The 14,324-nt window shown below is 62.4% G+C and overlaps 1 protein-coding gene across 2 annotated transcripts; it reads left to right on the forward strand.

The window, feature by feature from the left end:
* The first annotated feature begins 452 nt into the window (after positions 1 to 452).
* GLIS2 (GLIS family zinc finger 2) lies at positions 453 to 14,131 on the forward strand. 2 transcript variants are annotated; one of them, XM_063314795.1, is made up of 7 exons: positions 453 to 532; positions 9,393 to 9,629; positions 9,732 to 9,907; positions 10,584 to 10,760; positions 10,869 to 11,002; positions 11,515 to 11,633; positions 11,932 to 14,131. In XM_063314795.1, exons 2-7 carry the CDS (start codon positions 9,455 to 9,457, stop codon positions 12,711 to 12,713), a joined length of 1,563 nt encoding a protein of 520 aa, XP_063170865.1. In that variant the 5' UTR covers positions 453 to 532; positions 9,393 to 9,454; the 3' UTR covers positions 12,714 to 14,131. The 2 variants fall into 2 exon arrangements, with proteins under 2 accessions (XP_063170865.1, XP_063170863.1); XM_063314793.1 differs by lacking the exon at positions 453 to 532 and having other exon boundaries at positions 9,326 to 9,629.
* The last annotated feature ends 193 nt before the right edge of the window (positions 14,132 to 14,324 follow it).

Consider the following 14,324-nt stretch of genomic DNA (forward strand, 5'->3'; position numbering starts at 1 on the left):
GCGGGGGCGCCACTCCTCCCAAGCTGGCGCGGGAAGCTGACCATTCTTCCGTAGCTCCGCGGCCGGAGGTGGGGGATCCGGCCAAGGGGACGGGGACGCTCGCTCTGCCTGCCCCCGCCTCCGCTCCGCACCGCCCCCGCCTCTCCTCTCTCCTCGCACAGGCGACCGCCTCTGATCCGAGGAGGGCTTGCCCCCCGCGGCCGGAGAGCTGGGGGAGGGGAGCAGAACAGACCCTCCCCTGCGCCTCCCCCGCCGCCGCCCTCGCTTGCGCTGCAACTCCTCCGCCCGCCCGCCCTGCCGAGGCGCAGATGTGGCGCTGCGGCGGTGCGCCCCATCGGTGCCGGCGGGGGTGGCCGAGGCGGAGCGGCAAGGCGCCCCCCGGAGGTCGCTCCCGCGGGTGAAGTTCTGCCCAGGGCCCTTGCAACGGGGAGGCACCCCGCGCCCTCCCGCGCCCTTCTGCCCCGTCGCCTGGCCGCTGGGGGCGCGCACAAAGCCGTGCGGAGACGCCTCCCTCAACCCGGCCAGCGCCAAGGTAAGGCGAAGGGGGCGAGGGCGGCCGGTCGGTCGGGGAGGGAGATGGCGCCTTTCGGAGCCGAGGGGGCGATGGATGGGGCCGGGGGGCGGCCTTGATGACGGCCGAAGCGACGCCTGCCACTTGCTGGAAGCCATTGTCCCTCTGGCCGCTCCCCGCCGCCCGTTCCCTCGGCGTCTTTCTTTGCGCCACTGGGGGCTGGAGCGCGCCTTAGCTGGGGGTCTTCGCAGCGTAGTTCTCCGCGGAAGGTCGGGGGAGGCCGCCCGGGCGACGATCGGCGGGCTGCGGCGCCTTCTGCCCCAGCAAAGCCCCTGCCCGGGTTGAGGTGACCCCTTCCTGGACCTTCCAGGCAGCCTGAAGGGGAGGAAGGGAGGAGGAACTACGGGGCCTGGGATCTCCGCGTCTGGGGCCGAGGGCGTTCCCTCCCTCTGCCCGGGTGGGAATCCAGGGGCCCTGGGGTGGCCCTTCTTAGCTGGGGGTTTTGGACTAGCAGGCTCTTGGGACCCTGGGGGCCAGGCGGCAGGGATCCCCTTCTGGCCAGCAGAGTCCTGCCCTCCCGGTCTCCTCCAGCCTGCCCGGCCCCAGATCTTCTAGCTGGACCACTCCAACGGGAAAGGGGGTTTCCAGGGCAGAGCACCTACCCGGATGGCACCTCCTGGGCCGGGCTGGAAGGACCAAGACCCACAACCCCAGGTGGTCTGTCAGGGTGGAGGGTCTGAGCAAGACAGATGTGTGGTTTGGGTGGGGAGCCAGCAGAGGACCAGGAAGATCAGGAATGTCCTTGCAAGGCATCTTTCCCCTCCCTGCTGGCTGCCACTTATGCGTGGCTTAGCAGCAAATGCCCCAGCAGATGAGCAGGAAACCCTAGGTAAGGCCACTGCACTCCGTGCCTCCCCCCCCCCCCCCCCCGCAACCAGCAGGGAAGGATGCCAGGGAAGGCCACTGTCCGTGCTGGGCACAAGGGGGTGCTCTGTCTCCCGGGCTGGGTGGCTTCTCCAGAGCAGGAGATGGGCTTGACCTTGCCCCCGCTTCTCCCTCCATTCCATGGCCTCCTGGCCTCTCCTGGCTTCACCCAAGCAGTGCAGTGGAGGGTGCTGCAAGGGCGACTGCCCAGGGGCCCTCCGCCCTTCCTCACCTGGTTGGCAGGCATGGTGGAACAGGGTTTCTCCTGCAGGACTGGCATTTTCTGCCCAGCATCAAGACCTGTGCTTGCTGGGGGGGGGGGCACTTTCCCAGAAACTGCTCTGCCTGTCTCTGTGGCTTACCCGCCCTCACTCCCTTCTCTTCGCAGGGCGGAGCACCTTCCCCGCCCAGCCAGCGCTGACCTCTTGCCCACCGCCTGTGGTTGGATGAGCCCTGCGGCCATGAGGGAGCCGCAGTTTGGAGGGCAGTTGACTCAGGGCAGGAGGGGGCACAGTGATGCCTAAAGGGGAGGGCTCACAAGGAGCCTGCCTGGCTGCGGGGCATCAAGCATTCCCTTGCTGGTCTGGCAGGGCAGCCGAAAGTCCCGAGAGCCCCATTCCTCATCCTGCTGGAGATCTTCAAAGACTAAGACGGGCGGGGCTCAAATATACCCCCCACCGATATTTGTTACACCATTTGAGCGGCCTCCTTTAAGTTTGAAGCTCTTTGGGGTTCTCAAGTCCTGACTGTCTGCTGGAGACCTCACACCTCTATAAATGCATTTTCTAAAGCCATGTAAAACTGCTAGCCCTTAGCACATTTTGTGGCAGGGAGTTCCATTGGTCAATGCAGGATCACTTCTCTCGCCTGTTCTGAAGGGGCATTCGCCTCCTCTGGGCAAAGGCTCTGGCTGCCCCCAATTTCCGGAAGGGGAAGGGGAGAGGAAAAAGCCAGTCTCGGTGTCTCTGTTATGCCAGGCGGTCACCCCTCTTTCTAGGTGCAAAAGCCTTCCCAGCGTCTCCTGCTGCCCTGCCCTGCCCGGGCAGTACCAGAGTGCCGGCGGCTGCCATGGCAGGGAGCATCCACGGGCTGAGGGAGGCGCATCAGGGGGCTTGTCTGGACTCCCACGGCAGCTCCTGGGGCGCAAGGCCCACCTCGGCCCTGCCCCAGCACCGTTCCCTTTGGCCGGATTTGGCGCCGCTTCAGCTTCAGGGTGGCCAAGGCTGGAAGGTCTCGCTCGGGCCAGGCTTCCTGGGTGCCCTGTGGCATTCACTCCCACAAGCCCACACGGCCGCGGGTCTGGGCAGGTGGCTGTCTGCTGGGATGCCGTTAAGAGTGGATTCTGTCTGGGAAGGAGGTCAGACTGCATGACCCCCAAGACCCCTTTTGTTCTTGATCCAGGGGCTACCAACCTGTGGGATTAGACCAAGACATGGAGAGGGGGCTGCATATTGCTGTGTGCTGGAATCAGCAGTTTTCATTGGCAGCCTGCTATGGAATGGGATCTGGATAGGCCCCTGGTCTAATCCTGCAGATCACGTTTTAGATTTGGGGAATCACGGGGACATGCAGTTGTAAGGGGAGGGGGTGTGCTGATCCAGGATTCTGGGCTCCTGCAGTCCCAGCTGTGCTGCCAAGGGGCCCCTTTTCTGGAGATACTCCTGGTTGCTCTTCCTTAGGAGGAACTAGTGGCCTGTCCCCTGGGTGCTCCTCCCAGCCCGGGTCCCTACTGGCAACCCCGAGGAGGCCCCTCCAGGCCTGCCTTGTCCTCCACAGAGTTGCCCCAGGGCTGCCCCTCCACTCAGCGGTCTGGGGCAGAACATGCGCCCTGTCCTGGGGCCTGCTGGTCCTTTCCTCCTCCCCACTCACCCCCATTTCTGGCTGGCCTCGCGTTACAGCTGTGTCTCTGCAGACCACTTGGGGCCTGGCAGCTGCCCAGGTAAAGATTTCTTGTTGTAAAGTGCCCAAGTCCCCCTTTGGGGGGAGATGGGCGGTGGCAAAATTTAATAAAATAAATAAATAAATAAATAAATAAAATAAAGCAGCCACTCAGGATACTACTGGCTGCTCAGTGTGTCTCGCATCCAAAGAGACAGCGCTGCGCGCAGCTGGACAAGTGTGGGTGAGGACAGATGTCCTGGCCTGTGGAATATTTGGTGGTGGGGTGGGCAGGAAAAGAGCTGCCCTCCCCAGGAGGTGAGCTGGCCACCAAGGAGAAGGGGCACTGACAGCTAAAAAGAGCCCTGGCCCAGGCACTGTCCTTAGTTGTTTTCTGGGGTTGCTTGACTGCACAGTCCAGCCTTCGCTGCCCCATAGCTGTCCAGTCTCACATCCAGCTGGGTGCCCTTGGGTTGCCCTTTCCTGTGGCTTCCCCAGGTGTGGTGCTTTCCCAAAGCTCCCCCGCCCCAGTGGCCAAGGCAGTGGGAATCTGCCAGCAGACAAACAGAATCTGATGGCCTTACCCCCCTCCCCACACTGCTTTGATAGTCACACCTGGCGTTCCCCTGCAGGGTTTGTTTTCTGCAGGGGGGTCTCAGGCTGGTTTGGCATCTCAGAGGGGAGGCCTCTCCACTGCTTGGCGTTAATTTCGCACATACATTCTAGAAAGGGAGAGCTCTGCCGGGCGATCTTCTGGGATCTTTCCGCTTGGCTTTGTGGTCTTGGGGCAAAGTCCTCTCCCTCCCACTCCATTAGTGGGCAGGAAGGAGCACCATGAGTTGCCCCCCACTCCCCAGCCAGGATCCCAGAACAGCAGCCGGAGGAGGGCAGTCCCTCCATGGCAGGGAGCAGGCATGAGGCTGCCTGCCACCTGAGCAGGGGGTCCCTATCAAAGAGGGAGGGTGGGGTTGTGCTCGCCATGGCAGATTGGGAGGAGCCTGCTGGGTGCCTGGATCATGGCCAGGAGCATGTTTGCCAGTGCCCCAGCAGTGCCAGTTCCTAGCGATGTGGGGCGATGTTGAAAGGTGGTTGAAAAGCCCTATCAAGAAGAGTGGCTGGAGCTGGTTAGTGGGAGGAAGTGGCACCTCAGTGGAACAGCTGGCTGGGGCAGTCGTGAACTAGACAGGTCCTCCTTTGCCTTCCTGCTGGTGGGTGCACATTTGAGGGACCTCCAGGGACCCCCAGCCAGGCCCCCCGACTGCCAACTGCATCTCTATCGGAGGGGCATTGGGAGTTTAATTCAGGCCATTTGTTGAAGTAGCTCTTAATTTAGTTAAGTACTCTTGCTTCATACCAATTTTGTTTATCATGAATGCTGATCTTTTAGTCCTAACTGTTTCATGGAGTTGTAGAGGAAGGACAGATAAGGTAACCAGATGGATTTTGTTGGTAATTTATTATAGGTGTCCTGAGTCCTGTTTTGGTGGAAACAGTGTCACAGATAAATAAAAATAAATACTCTCTGGCATACATATTTACTCAAAAGGTTTAACAAGCTGTGATCCATTGATCTACTAGGTCACTGGTGGTCATAGTTGGGAAAAGGCACCCGTTCTGCTCCCCAGAGATCTTTCCTGAGGGGTTGCAGGGCAGAGAGTTAGCAGGGTATAAGAAGGCAGATCAACTCCCAGTTGAAGAGGACTAGCAGCTTGTGGTTTTGGATACCGGAAGTGTGGGGCTGCTGCTTCTGCATATGGCCCTAAGCCTGGAGCCTCTCAGCCAAGGGCCACCTGCAGGGATCTGGCCAGTAGACTCTTCTGCCCTGGCAGAGCTACCAGCTGCTTTTTAAACTGCCCCCCATTTCCGCAGAGGTTGCCGTGTAAGGGGTCTCTCCCCTTCAGGCGCTGTGGTATTCAAACGCCATGCAGTAGCTCTTCCCCGCCAGCGGTGCCATCCTGACACAATGAGCCCGCTGGAGAGAACCGCGCGGCCCACCTCAGGCCTCAAATGGGCCTGGCTGCTGGTGAGCCAGGGACGGCCGGGAGGAGAACACTCCTGCCATGGGCGGGCGGTGTCTGTGCCGGGGAGGGCCTGGCCACTGTGTTCTTTGGCGGCTGCCGGCAACCGAAACAAACTTCTTGGCTGCTTCCTGACCACATCCAGTCCCTGCCTGGCTGGGGCCGATATGAGTCAGGACAGGAGGGAAGTGGTGGGGTGAGTCTGCCAGGCATCAAGTAGCTGGGCCCAGGCGTGCAGCAGCGGGGGGGGCAGCTCTGGCCCCCAAATGCCCAGCGGTTCAGCCTCTCCCTCCCTGCTCAGGCTGAGCTAAGCATCCAAGTGTTAAGAGGACAGAAGAACTGGGGGGGGGGGGTGTCTTTCCAGCAGGGGTGCTTCTGTCCATCTGCCAGGCTTGGCTTGGATGCTCTTCCTCCCCCTCCCCCCCAGCATGGAGGGGCAGGCTTAGGGTTCCTCTCTCTCTCCAGACCAGTGGAGAAGCTGCAGGCCAACACTGGAGGGGCATTGGGTGCTCCACACATCTGCAGAGGGTGGCCAGCCGGCTGGCCAGCCCCCTCCTCCCTTGGCCCTTGGGCAGGGGCTGCCTCCTCTGCTGGTCTACTTCCTCTGGATTCTGGGAAGGCTCGTTCCCAGGAATGTTCCGCTCCAGGGCCAGTTTGGTTTGGCAGCTGCGGCTGCGGCTGCAGGGGGGGCGGGGGAGCCACTTCCCATCCAGAGTGTCCCACCCAGCCCAGCTCCTGGGAGCAGCTCAGGAATCCAGCGAGAGGCCACTGGAATATGGCTGGGGGCGGGAGGAGGCCAGACTCCACGGAGGCCGCAGGGCCGTTCTGGACGGCAGGGGCAGCAGCTGCACCTTTAGCAATCTGGACTCTGCCCGGGGAAAGGGTGCCCACATCCTGAGGACGTGGTGGTGCCTCCCCCAGACCGCCCAGGGCCCTGCAGGGAAGCATTCTTGAGCCCTGGCCTCCGTCCTCCTCAGTTGGTCTGAAGCCTGCTGTGTGGCCCTGGGCCTCTCCTGGCAGGGAAGGAGGAGCAGGTGATGGGAGGCCCCTGGCCATGCGCTTGGTTCCGGCGCCCACAAGGGCTTTGTTGAAGCAGGCCAGAGTCTCTTCTGCCAGGAGGCACCTGGCACGGGAGCGCACGCAAGAGGCCTCAGGCAGGGCAGGACTCTGCTCTGGGCATTCCTTGGGGGGGAGGGGCCAGTCCCTCCCTGCTAAGGGAAGAGCAGGCTCTGAGAGCAAAAGGGGCTCTGACAGACCTCCCTGCCCAGAAGATGGAGTGGCGTGGCAAACATGGGGGGCCCTGCAAGCGGACTAGAGCAGGGCCCGAGTGCCAGCCTGAGGCTTATGGCCTGGGGAGCGGAGGGGAGGGCTGGCTCGACTCTACACCTCTCCCTGGGCCTGAGGTAAACAGTACCCCCCCCCGCCAACTGGCAGGTGGGGCAAGGGCTCCCCTGGGCTGTCCCAGAGGATCTGGGACTGTATCTTGGGGGGGGGGCAAGGGATGGAATGGGGTCTGATCTCTCACCAGCTTCCTCCTTATGTGATCGGCCCGGTGGCTCCCTTCTGGGTCCACCTTGTCAGCCCTGACTCCATTGCCCTCCGAAGTGGGTGGGGAATCCCACCCCCATTTGGGTCAGGCGCAGGTTCTGGCAGCACCAGAGGCCTTTTTGAGCTGCTGGGTCTGGTTTAGCCTTAAGCCAAGGCAGGGCCCCTCCAGTTGCAGCAGCTCTCAGGCAGTCTGTGCCCGGCTAGCTTGCACCTCCTTTCGCACTGCCCACCCCACCCCCGTTCACTGGGTCACAGGAAGTGGAGTTGGGCATCACGAAGAGCCACAGCCTTGGCTTGGGTGTGGCATGGCAGCAATGCTAGAAAGGCCTGCTGTCCCCACTGAGCCTCAGGCTGGACTAGCAGAGCATGGAGAGTGTGTGTGTGTGTTGCTGGGGCTGCGAGACCTTTGCCTCCCCTTTGCTTGGACGCAGCATTGCGATCCCCCCCCCCCCCGCCTCTGCATTGCAGACACAGAGCTGGCCTTGCTGAGGTTCCTTTCTCTCATTTTGCCCGCCTGGGCCTGGCTCCCGCCCCCCCCCACAGTTCCAGGGGAGGTGCTTGTGCATTCCATCATGTCTGAGCCGCAGCCTGGTGTGGCCCGGTGCCAAGGCCAGCAGGGAGAACAAGCAGGACCTGGCCTGCACCATCCGGGTCGGGTGAGTTCGCAGGTGCTGCCCAGAGCCTGGTGGGGGAGGGAGGGCACAGCATACTAGGCCCACAGAAACTGCAGGGGGAGCGTGGGGCCCTGTGGAAGTCCTGGCTCCCTCCTCCTGCTCCTTTGCTGGAAGGAAGGAAGGAAGGAAGGAAGGAAGGAAGGAAGGAAGGGAGGGAGGGAGGGAGGGAGGGAGGGAGGGAGGGAGGGAGGGCATGCCTCCCATTCATGTGCCAGTCCTGCCCTTGGCTTCAGCTGCTGCAGACAGGGCGGGTGCTCCCTGGCTGGCTGGGACGCAGGAGGGGTCAGAGCCAAAGGAAAAGGAACACACCATGGCCCGGAGGCCTGGAGCCTCCGGGCGGAGCTGCCTCCGAGGAGGGCCTGCGGGCCAGTTTCTTGGGGCAGGTTGGTGGTGGCAGCACAGCAGCACTGGTGTGCACTCTGAGCATAAGCAGAGCGCTGAACAGCAGTGCCCCTGGCGGTGCTCAGGTGTGGAGACCGCTCCCCCCACCCCCGGCAAGCTGCAGGAGAGCGGGCCGCCTTGTGAGGGGGAGAGAGGAAGAGGGTGGGGAGCACGTGGCAGCAGCAGCAGCAGGCGAGGTCTTGGCTCGGGAGGGAGGGCGTGGACGTGTGCGCTGTGTTTATCCCTGGAGCGTCTGGGAGCTGCTCTGTGCCAGTTCATTCTTCAGCCAGCTGAGCTGCAGGGAGGGGGCCGCCATTGGGGAGGAGGGGCGGGCTGGGCACAGCCAGCAGCGACGGGCTCCTCCAGCCGCGCCCTTTCCTGCCCACTCCCTCCCTTGCTGCCCCCCATTTAAGCAGCCCCACAAGTGATTTCCCACAGCTGGCCTGGGCGCCCGCAAGCCAGATGCCTGGGCTTCTTCTGGCTCTGGGCCCCCCAGGCTCCCAGGGGACAGTCTGGGGGATTCCGCCTGCCAGCCCCGGAGCCTGAAAGCGTTTTGTCCCTGCCTTTTGCTGTTCTGCCTGTCCGGGCATAGACACAAAAGAGCAACTGGTGTTCAGCACCCAAGAAGCCCCTCTGCAGAACAACCCCGGATCATGGTGTGGGGGGGGTGCTGATACTGGCTCATACCATTCCAGCTGGAAGCCAAGACCTGCTGGCCTGGAAAGCCAGGACTCTGTGTCCCTCCCTATGCGGCTGCGTGTATGAGCGAGTGGGTTCTCTCATTTCACTCAGGCCTCCTCGAAAATGTGATTTAATAAGCCTTGGGGCTTATTTCCTAGTTCCCAAGCATCATCCTGTGGCCAGGCTTCCTCCTTGTCTGCCCACCTTACTTCTCTGCCTTGGGGGATGGGTGTTTTCAAGCCACCCCTGCTGCCACCCTTTCCCCACCCTGGGTCGGAAAGCACCCCCCTCCTGCCTGTTTGCAGCTCCACAGTCTGCAGGCAAAAACAAGGAGCAGCTGTTTGCAACTGGGAGCCATTCCTGTGGGGGAGGTGGGAGCTGGCACCTACAAAACTAGATCCGGGATCCAAGCGAGGGTGGTCTGCCTTTGCAACTGCCCTCTTTGCACCCCAAATCTCTTGGGCTTCAGCTGGTGAAGCGGAAGGAGGGCATGGGGCAACCAGCCCAGCCGGGTTTTTCCTCTGGCTGTGACTGATGACCCGCCTTCCCCTTCTTGCTGAGAGGAGGCGGCAGCCCAGGTTCCTCACCGGGCATCCTCCTGCAGCCCCAGGCAGGAGCCAGCCAGTGGGGCCGAACCAGGGCCCTCCCTGGGGGTTTTCCCTGCTCCCTGCTTCCTGGGGGCGGGAAGAGCAAAAGGACCAGTTGGAGAAGCAGCACCTGCAGGGATGCCTGGAGAGGACAGCTGTGCCCAGCCCTGCATTTCCGATTCCCATGCAGGCCACAAAGACCCACCCGCCACAGCCGACCAGAGCAGCCTGCTCCCTTGCTGCTGGCCACCCATGCATTCCCTGGACGAGCCCCTGGACCTCAAGCTGAGTGTCTCCAGACTCCGGGCAGTGCGGGATAAGCGTGACTGGGCCCTGGGCAGCCCCAAGTGCCAGACTCTGCGCCAGACCACGGAGGACAAGGGCTGCCTGGCAGCGCACCCGGGCTCCCCCGGCTCCCCTCCTGATCGTGAGTAGCAGGCAGGGAAGGGGGGGCCTGGGCTGCTCCAGACTTGGGGGGAGGGGGCGTCCTGCTTGCTTATCACTGTGCTGCACTTTCTGCGCCCTCCAGGCTTCCAGCCACACTCCCAACGCCAAGACAAGAGGGACCACCAGTTCTGCTCGCCTCCCACCGTTGACCTGAGCCTGTCCCCTTCTCCGCCAGGCCGGGACTCCCCCAGCGGCAGCACGTCTGTCTCCCCCGATAGGCAGCATGGTGGGGAGCTGGTGAATTGCTCCAGCTTGTGCGTGAGTGTCAGGGACAGGTGGGTGGCGGAGGACGGCAAGGGATTCCAACTCTGCCCCACATCCTGAGGCTGGTTCATGAAGCACGTGGGTGTGCCCACGCGTTTCTGAATCCCTTTGGCATGTTCCCACAAGTTACCTGCGAGGCAGGTTGGGGAAACAGCAGCACAGCCCCCCCAAGAGCTGCTGAGCTGTCTCTGCTGATAGGCACCCTGTGGAAGTTCCCGCCTTCCACCTTGGTAGCTTTTGGGGAAGGGGTGTCTGGTGCGGGGGGAGGCTCTTAATGGCCACCCGCAGGGGCTTTTTCCTCCTCTGACAGCCCCTAAGCAGGACTGGAGGGCCCCATCTTGCCCTGCCAGAATGGCTCGAGGGGGCATCCCGGGGCTGCAAGCGGAGGGGCTGTCCACTGGCTGGGCTTTTGGCCATGTCCAGCAAGCTTTTCTGAGTAGCCAGTCTTGCTTCCAGCCCTTGAGGGGGAATATGCTTTTTCTTCTCACAAATGCAGGATATTGTTTATTGGTGGAGGGGGCAGTGGTTTTCTCCAGGAAGTGGGGAGGGGGCCTCTCTTGCTGCCCTTTACAGAAGTACAGCTGGTCATCCGCCAGCTATGCTGGGGAGGGGTGCTCGGCTGACAGCCAGCCATCCCAGCTCTTTCCGGCCCTCTCTCTGCCCTGTCCAGGACCTGCAGTCCCTGCGCTACATCGACAGCCTACGCAGCTCCTTCCAGTTCTTCCTGCCTCTGAACTCAGGGGGGTCGCTGCACCTGCCCGCCTCAGCTTTCCTGGCGCCTCCCAAGGAGAAACGGCTTTCCTCAGAGGCTGCTGGGCAGAAGCAGCTGCTGTGCCGCTGGTCAAAGGTGAGCGGCGTCTCTCTGCCGGGGTCCCCACAAAAGCCAGCCCTGCCCAGAGCCACAGGGCCTACGCTCTTCCCTGGTAACCCCAGGCCCTGCTTTCCCCCGCTGCAGTGCAACCAGCTGTTCGACCTCTTGCAAGACCTCGTGGATCACGTCAACGACTTCCATGTGAAGCCAGAAAAGGATGCCGGCTACTGCTGCCACTGGGAGGGTTGTGCCCGCCACGGCAGGGGCTTCAATGCCAGGTAACATTACATGCTGCCTGGAGGGCGTGGCGGCCAGCCTTACCCAGCCAGCAAGCTTTCTGGGAGGGGGACACAGATGCCCGGAGCCACTCCGGAGCCGCTCTCTCGGAGCCCCTCTCGCAGGGTGCCACCAGAGCACTTGGTTCGCAGCAGCCTGGCCTTGCACACAGGATGCAACGCCCTGGCTCAGAAACCTGATGCTCCATGGAGGATCAGAGGTCTGCAGAAGGCCTGCTCAAGCTTCTGAGCGCTGGTTGTGGGCCTCCTGGCTCTGGCTCCAGGACCCTGCGGCCCAAAGGCACAGGGGCCAGCCTGCAAACGACCTCCTAACTCTTAGAAGCTGGCGGGAAGCTGTGGTCTTTGCTTGGAAGCCCCATCCTAGGGAGTCTGCGGGCACAGGGGGCACTCCCACCACTCCGGCCCCAGGAAGTGCCGAGGCGGTTGGATGGCGGGAGGGAGCCCAGCCTCGACTCCCTGCCAGCCACCTTGCTGTGAGCGGCTCTTCCCCACAGGTACAAGATGCTGATCCACATCCGCACGCACACCAACGAGAAGCCCCACCGCTGCCCCACCTGCAACAAGAGCTTCTCCCGGCTGGAAAACCTGAAGATCCACAACCGCTCCCACACAGGTGAGCCGCGGGGGGGCGGTGCCGCTGGCCAGCAGGGCCCCCCAGACACACCCACTGCCCCTGGACGCATCCAGCGGACCATCTCCCAGGCGGCCCCAGACAAGGGCGGCGACGGGTGGCCTGGGGGCTTGGGCAAGGTTGCCCCACCCCGTGCTGACCGGAAGAAGGCAGCTTCTGACCCCACGGCCCCGAGCCCCAGGCAAGCACACGGTGGGCAGGGTGGGCAGGCGGCAAGCAAGGGGCCCTTCCCCCAGCTGCCCCCCGCCTAGCCTTTGGCATCTCCCTCTCTGCCCCCCAGGAGAGAAGCCCTACCTCTGCCCCTATGAGGGCTGCAACAAGCGCTACTCCAACTCCAGCGACCGCTTCAAGCACACCCGCACCCACTATGTGGACAAGCCCTACTACTGCAAGATGCCTGGCTGCCACAAGCGTTACACCGACCCCAGCTCCCTCCGGAAGCACATCAAGGCCCACGGGCACTTCATCGCCCATGAGCAGCGGGAGTTGCTGAAGCTGCCGCCGCCCGCCAAGCCCCACCTCGAGGCAGATGGGCCCTACCTCGGTGGGGCACAGGTTGTCGTCCCTGCCTCAGCCACCCTCTTTGGCAGCCCCAGCCTACCCCTCCCGCTCCCCCAGGCCCCCCTGGATCTCAGCACCTTAGCCTGCGGGGGGCTGGGCACGGCGGCCATCGCGGGCCTGCCCAGCCCCGTGCTGGCCCCCCTGAACTTGGCCAAGAGCCCCCTGCTGGCCTCCCCCTTCTCGGTGGGCAGTATGGGGCTGCCAGTTGTGTCCCTGCTGGCTGGCACCTCTGCCAAGGCGGCCGCTGAGCGAGGGCAGGAGAGCGGTGCCCGGCCCAGCAAAGGCAGCGGCCGGTCCCCAGGGATCCAGCGTTGCAAGGTGGCCGGCGAGAGGGTGGAGCTGGCCAGGCTGCGGACAGCCACGGACAGCCTCTCGCTGCTCCCCGGGGGCGTCCTGGACCTGTCCACCGGCACGAACTCGGGATCTGCTGAAGCCCTGCCACCAGGCTGGGTGGTAATCCCAGCTGGCTCCGTTTTACTGAAGCAAGCCGTGGTGAACTAAGCAGAGAAGAGTGAGGAGGAGGACTGGAAGGAAGAAAAGATTGGCTTGCCCAGGGACACTGGCAGCTGCTCCGGCCTTTAATCCAAGTGAGGCAAGACCGTTTGCAAGGGAGAGCCACTGAGCTGCCACCGGGAAGTAGGAAGGTCCCGTCCCCCCCTCCATGCTCCCAGTTTGCTGCTCCCTCCCCACACGGCAACTGCGGCTTTCCACGACAGGGGAGCTCACCTCTTCTGAGCAAAGCAATAAGCAGCTTCCCACGGCAGCAGCCAGGAATGCTCCCCACTCCATTCTCCCCCAATGCCAGGCAGGGCAGATTCAGGAACACTTCATGGTCAGGAGTGCCAATGCAGAAAGCAATGCCGCATGGTTCATTGCTATAATGGCTCTGCAGCCAGGCTGCCCTTTTCTCAGCTTCTGGCTTCAGCCTGGCTGCTCCCCAGCATAGCCCAAGTACCCCCCTGCAGAGGAACACCAGGCCAGCGGGGAGCTTGCCTCAAGAATTCAGCGTCCAAGGCTGCCTTCCCCTCTTCATGTGGAGCCCAGCAGTGCCATCCTATCAGAGGGCTTTTTCTCTCCCCTTTGACTGCTGTTAAGAATCCCATAATGGGAGAGCTGCTACCAGCCACCCCCTGCCTTGTACCTGGCACCTGGCACCTGGCTCAGGCCTCCCTGACCTGACAAGGCACACTACCCCAGTGTGCTGCTGATTGGGCCTTTCCCTGACGTGGAGGAATTGAAATGCTCATTTCCCCCTATTAGTATCCTTACATTAAAGCTGTGCGACAACCTACAGAGGCAGCGATGATGGAAAGACGGTGAATAATCAGGCTTTGCGCTGGGCCCTGTGCTGCTTCTGCCCTGCAAACTTTAGGGAATTCCCTCCCTTGCTTTTAGGAATGCAGAGCACTGGGCAAAGTTGGCATCCTTCACACAGGTCTGAGGGAGGAGAGCCATTTGAGGAGATGTTGCAGCGGTTGGAGTTCCCAAGGGAAAGTCCCCACACGTCAGTGCTATGGAGCTGCTCAAGGCTGGCTGGGGGAAAGCGGAGGCCCAGGGCTGAGCGGACAAAGTGCCGGGCCTGAGCCAGTGGCAGGCAAGCAATCCACCTGAGTAACAGGAGAAGCCAGGGCGCCCCAGCTGCCCATTCCCCATGCCCTGAAAGCAGGTCCTGCCAACGAATGCCACCATCTTCTGCACTCCTGCAGAGCAGCAGCACCCACTTTGCACTCCCCACCATCTCAGTTCCTCCTGGAGCAGCCCAGATTACCTCTTGACTGCCCTCCTCGTATTGGGGGGTTACTCCATGTTTCCATTTCCTCTTCCTAGAGAAGGGCATTCCTGTGTTTCCCTTGGCATTTTTTCCCCTGGGAACTTCTTTTTGTGGGCCTGCAAGAGTTCCTCTGCCAGCTGTACACCATGCTCAAGCTGCCCCCAGATAGGTTCTGGCACACCTTCAATGGACCATATGGTGCCAAGGATTAAGAACCACCTGGGCACGGGGAGGCTGGCCTCCCAAGCACATGGTATGCCTTCACTGGGGCCCAGCTGCAACACAGCCCTCTGCTCCCAAAGCATACTGCTGGGCAACGAGGCCTCAGCTGACACACATTT

This window comes from Candoia aspera, chromosome 14 (assembly GCF_035149785.1).
Source record: "Candoia aspera isolate rCanAsp1 chromosome 14, rCanAsp1.hap2, whole genome shotgun sequence".
In the NCBI taxonomy this organism is placed as follows: domain Eukaryota; kingdom Metazoa; phylum Chordata; class Lepidosauria; order Squamata; family Boidae; genus Candoia; species Candoia aspera.

Excerpts from the sequence above, each read along its gene's own strand:
- GLIS2 (XM_063314793.1), top strand. The coding sequence starts at position 9,341 with ATGCCTGGAGAGGACAGCTGTGCCCAGCCCTGCATTTCCGATTCCCAT. Across the intron at positions 9,908-10,583 it reads TGAATTGCTCCAGCTTGTGC|GACCTGCAGTCCCTGCGCTA; the intron begins GTGAGTGTCAGG and ends TGCCCTGTCCAG. Across the intron at positions 11,634-11,931 it reads CCACAACCGCTCCCACACAG|GAGAGAAGCCCTACCTCTGC; the intron begins GTGAGCCGCGGG and ends TCTGCCCCCCAG.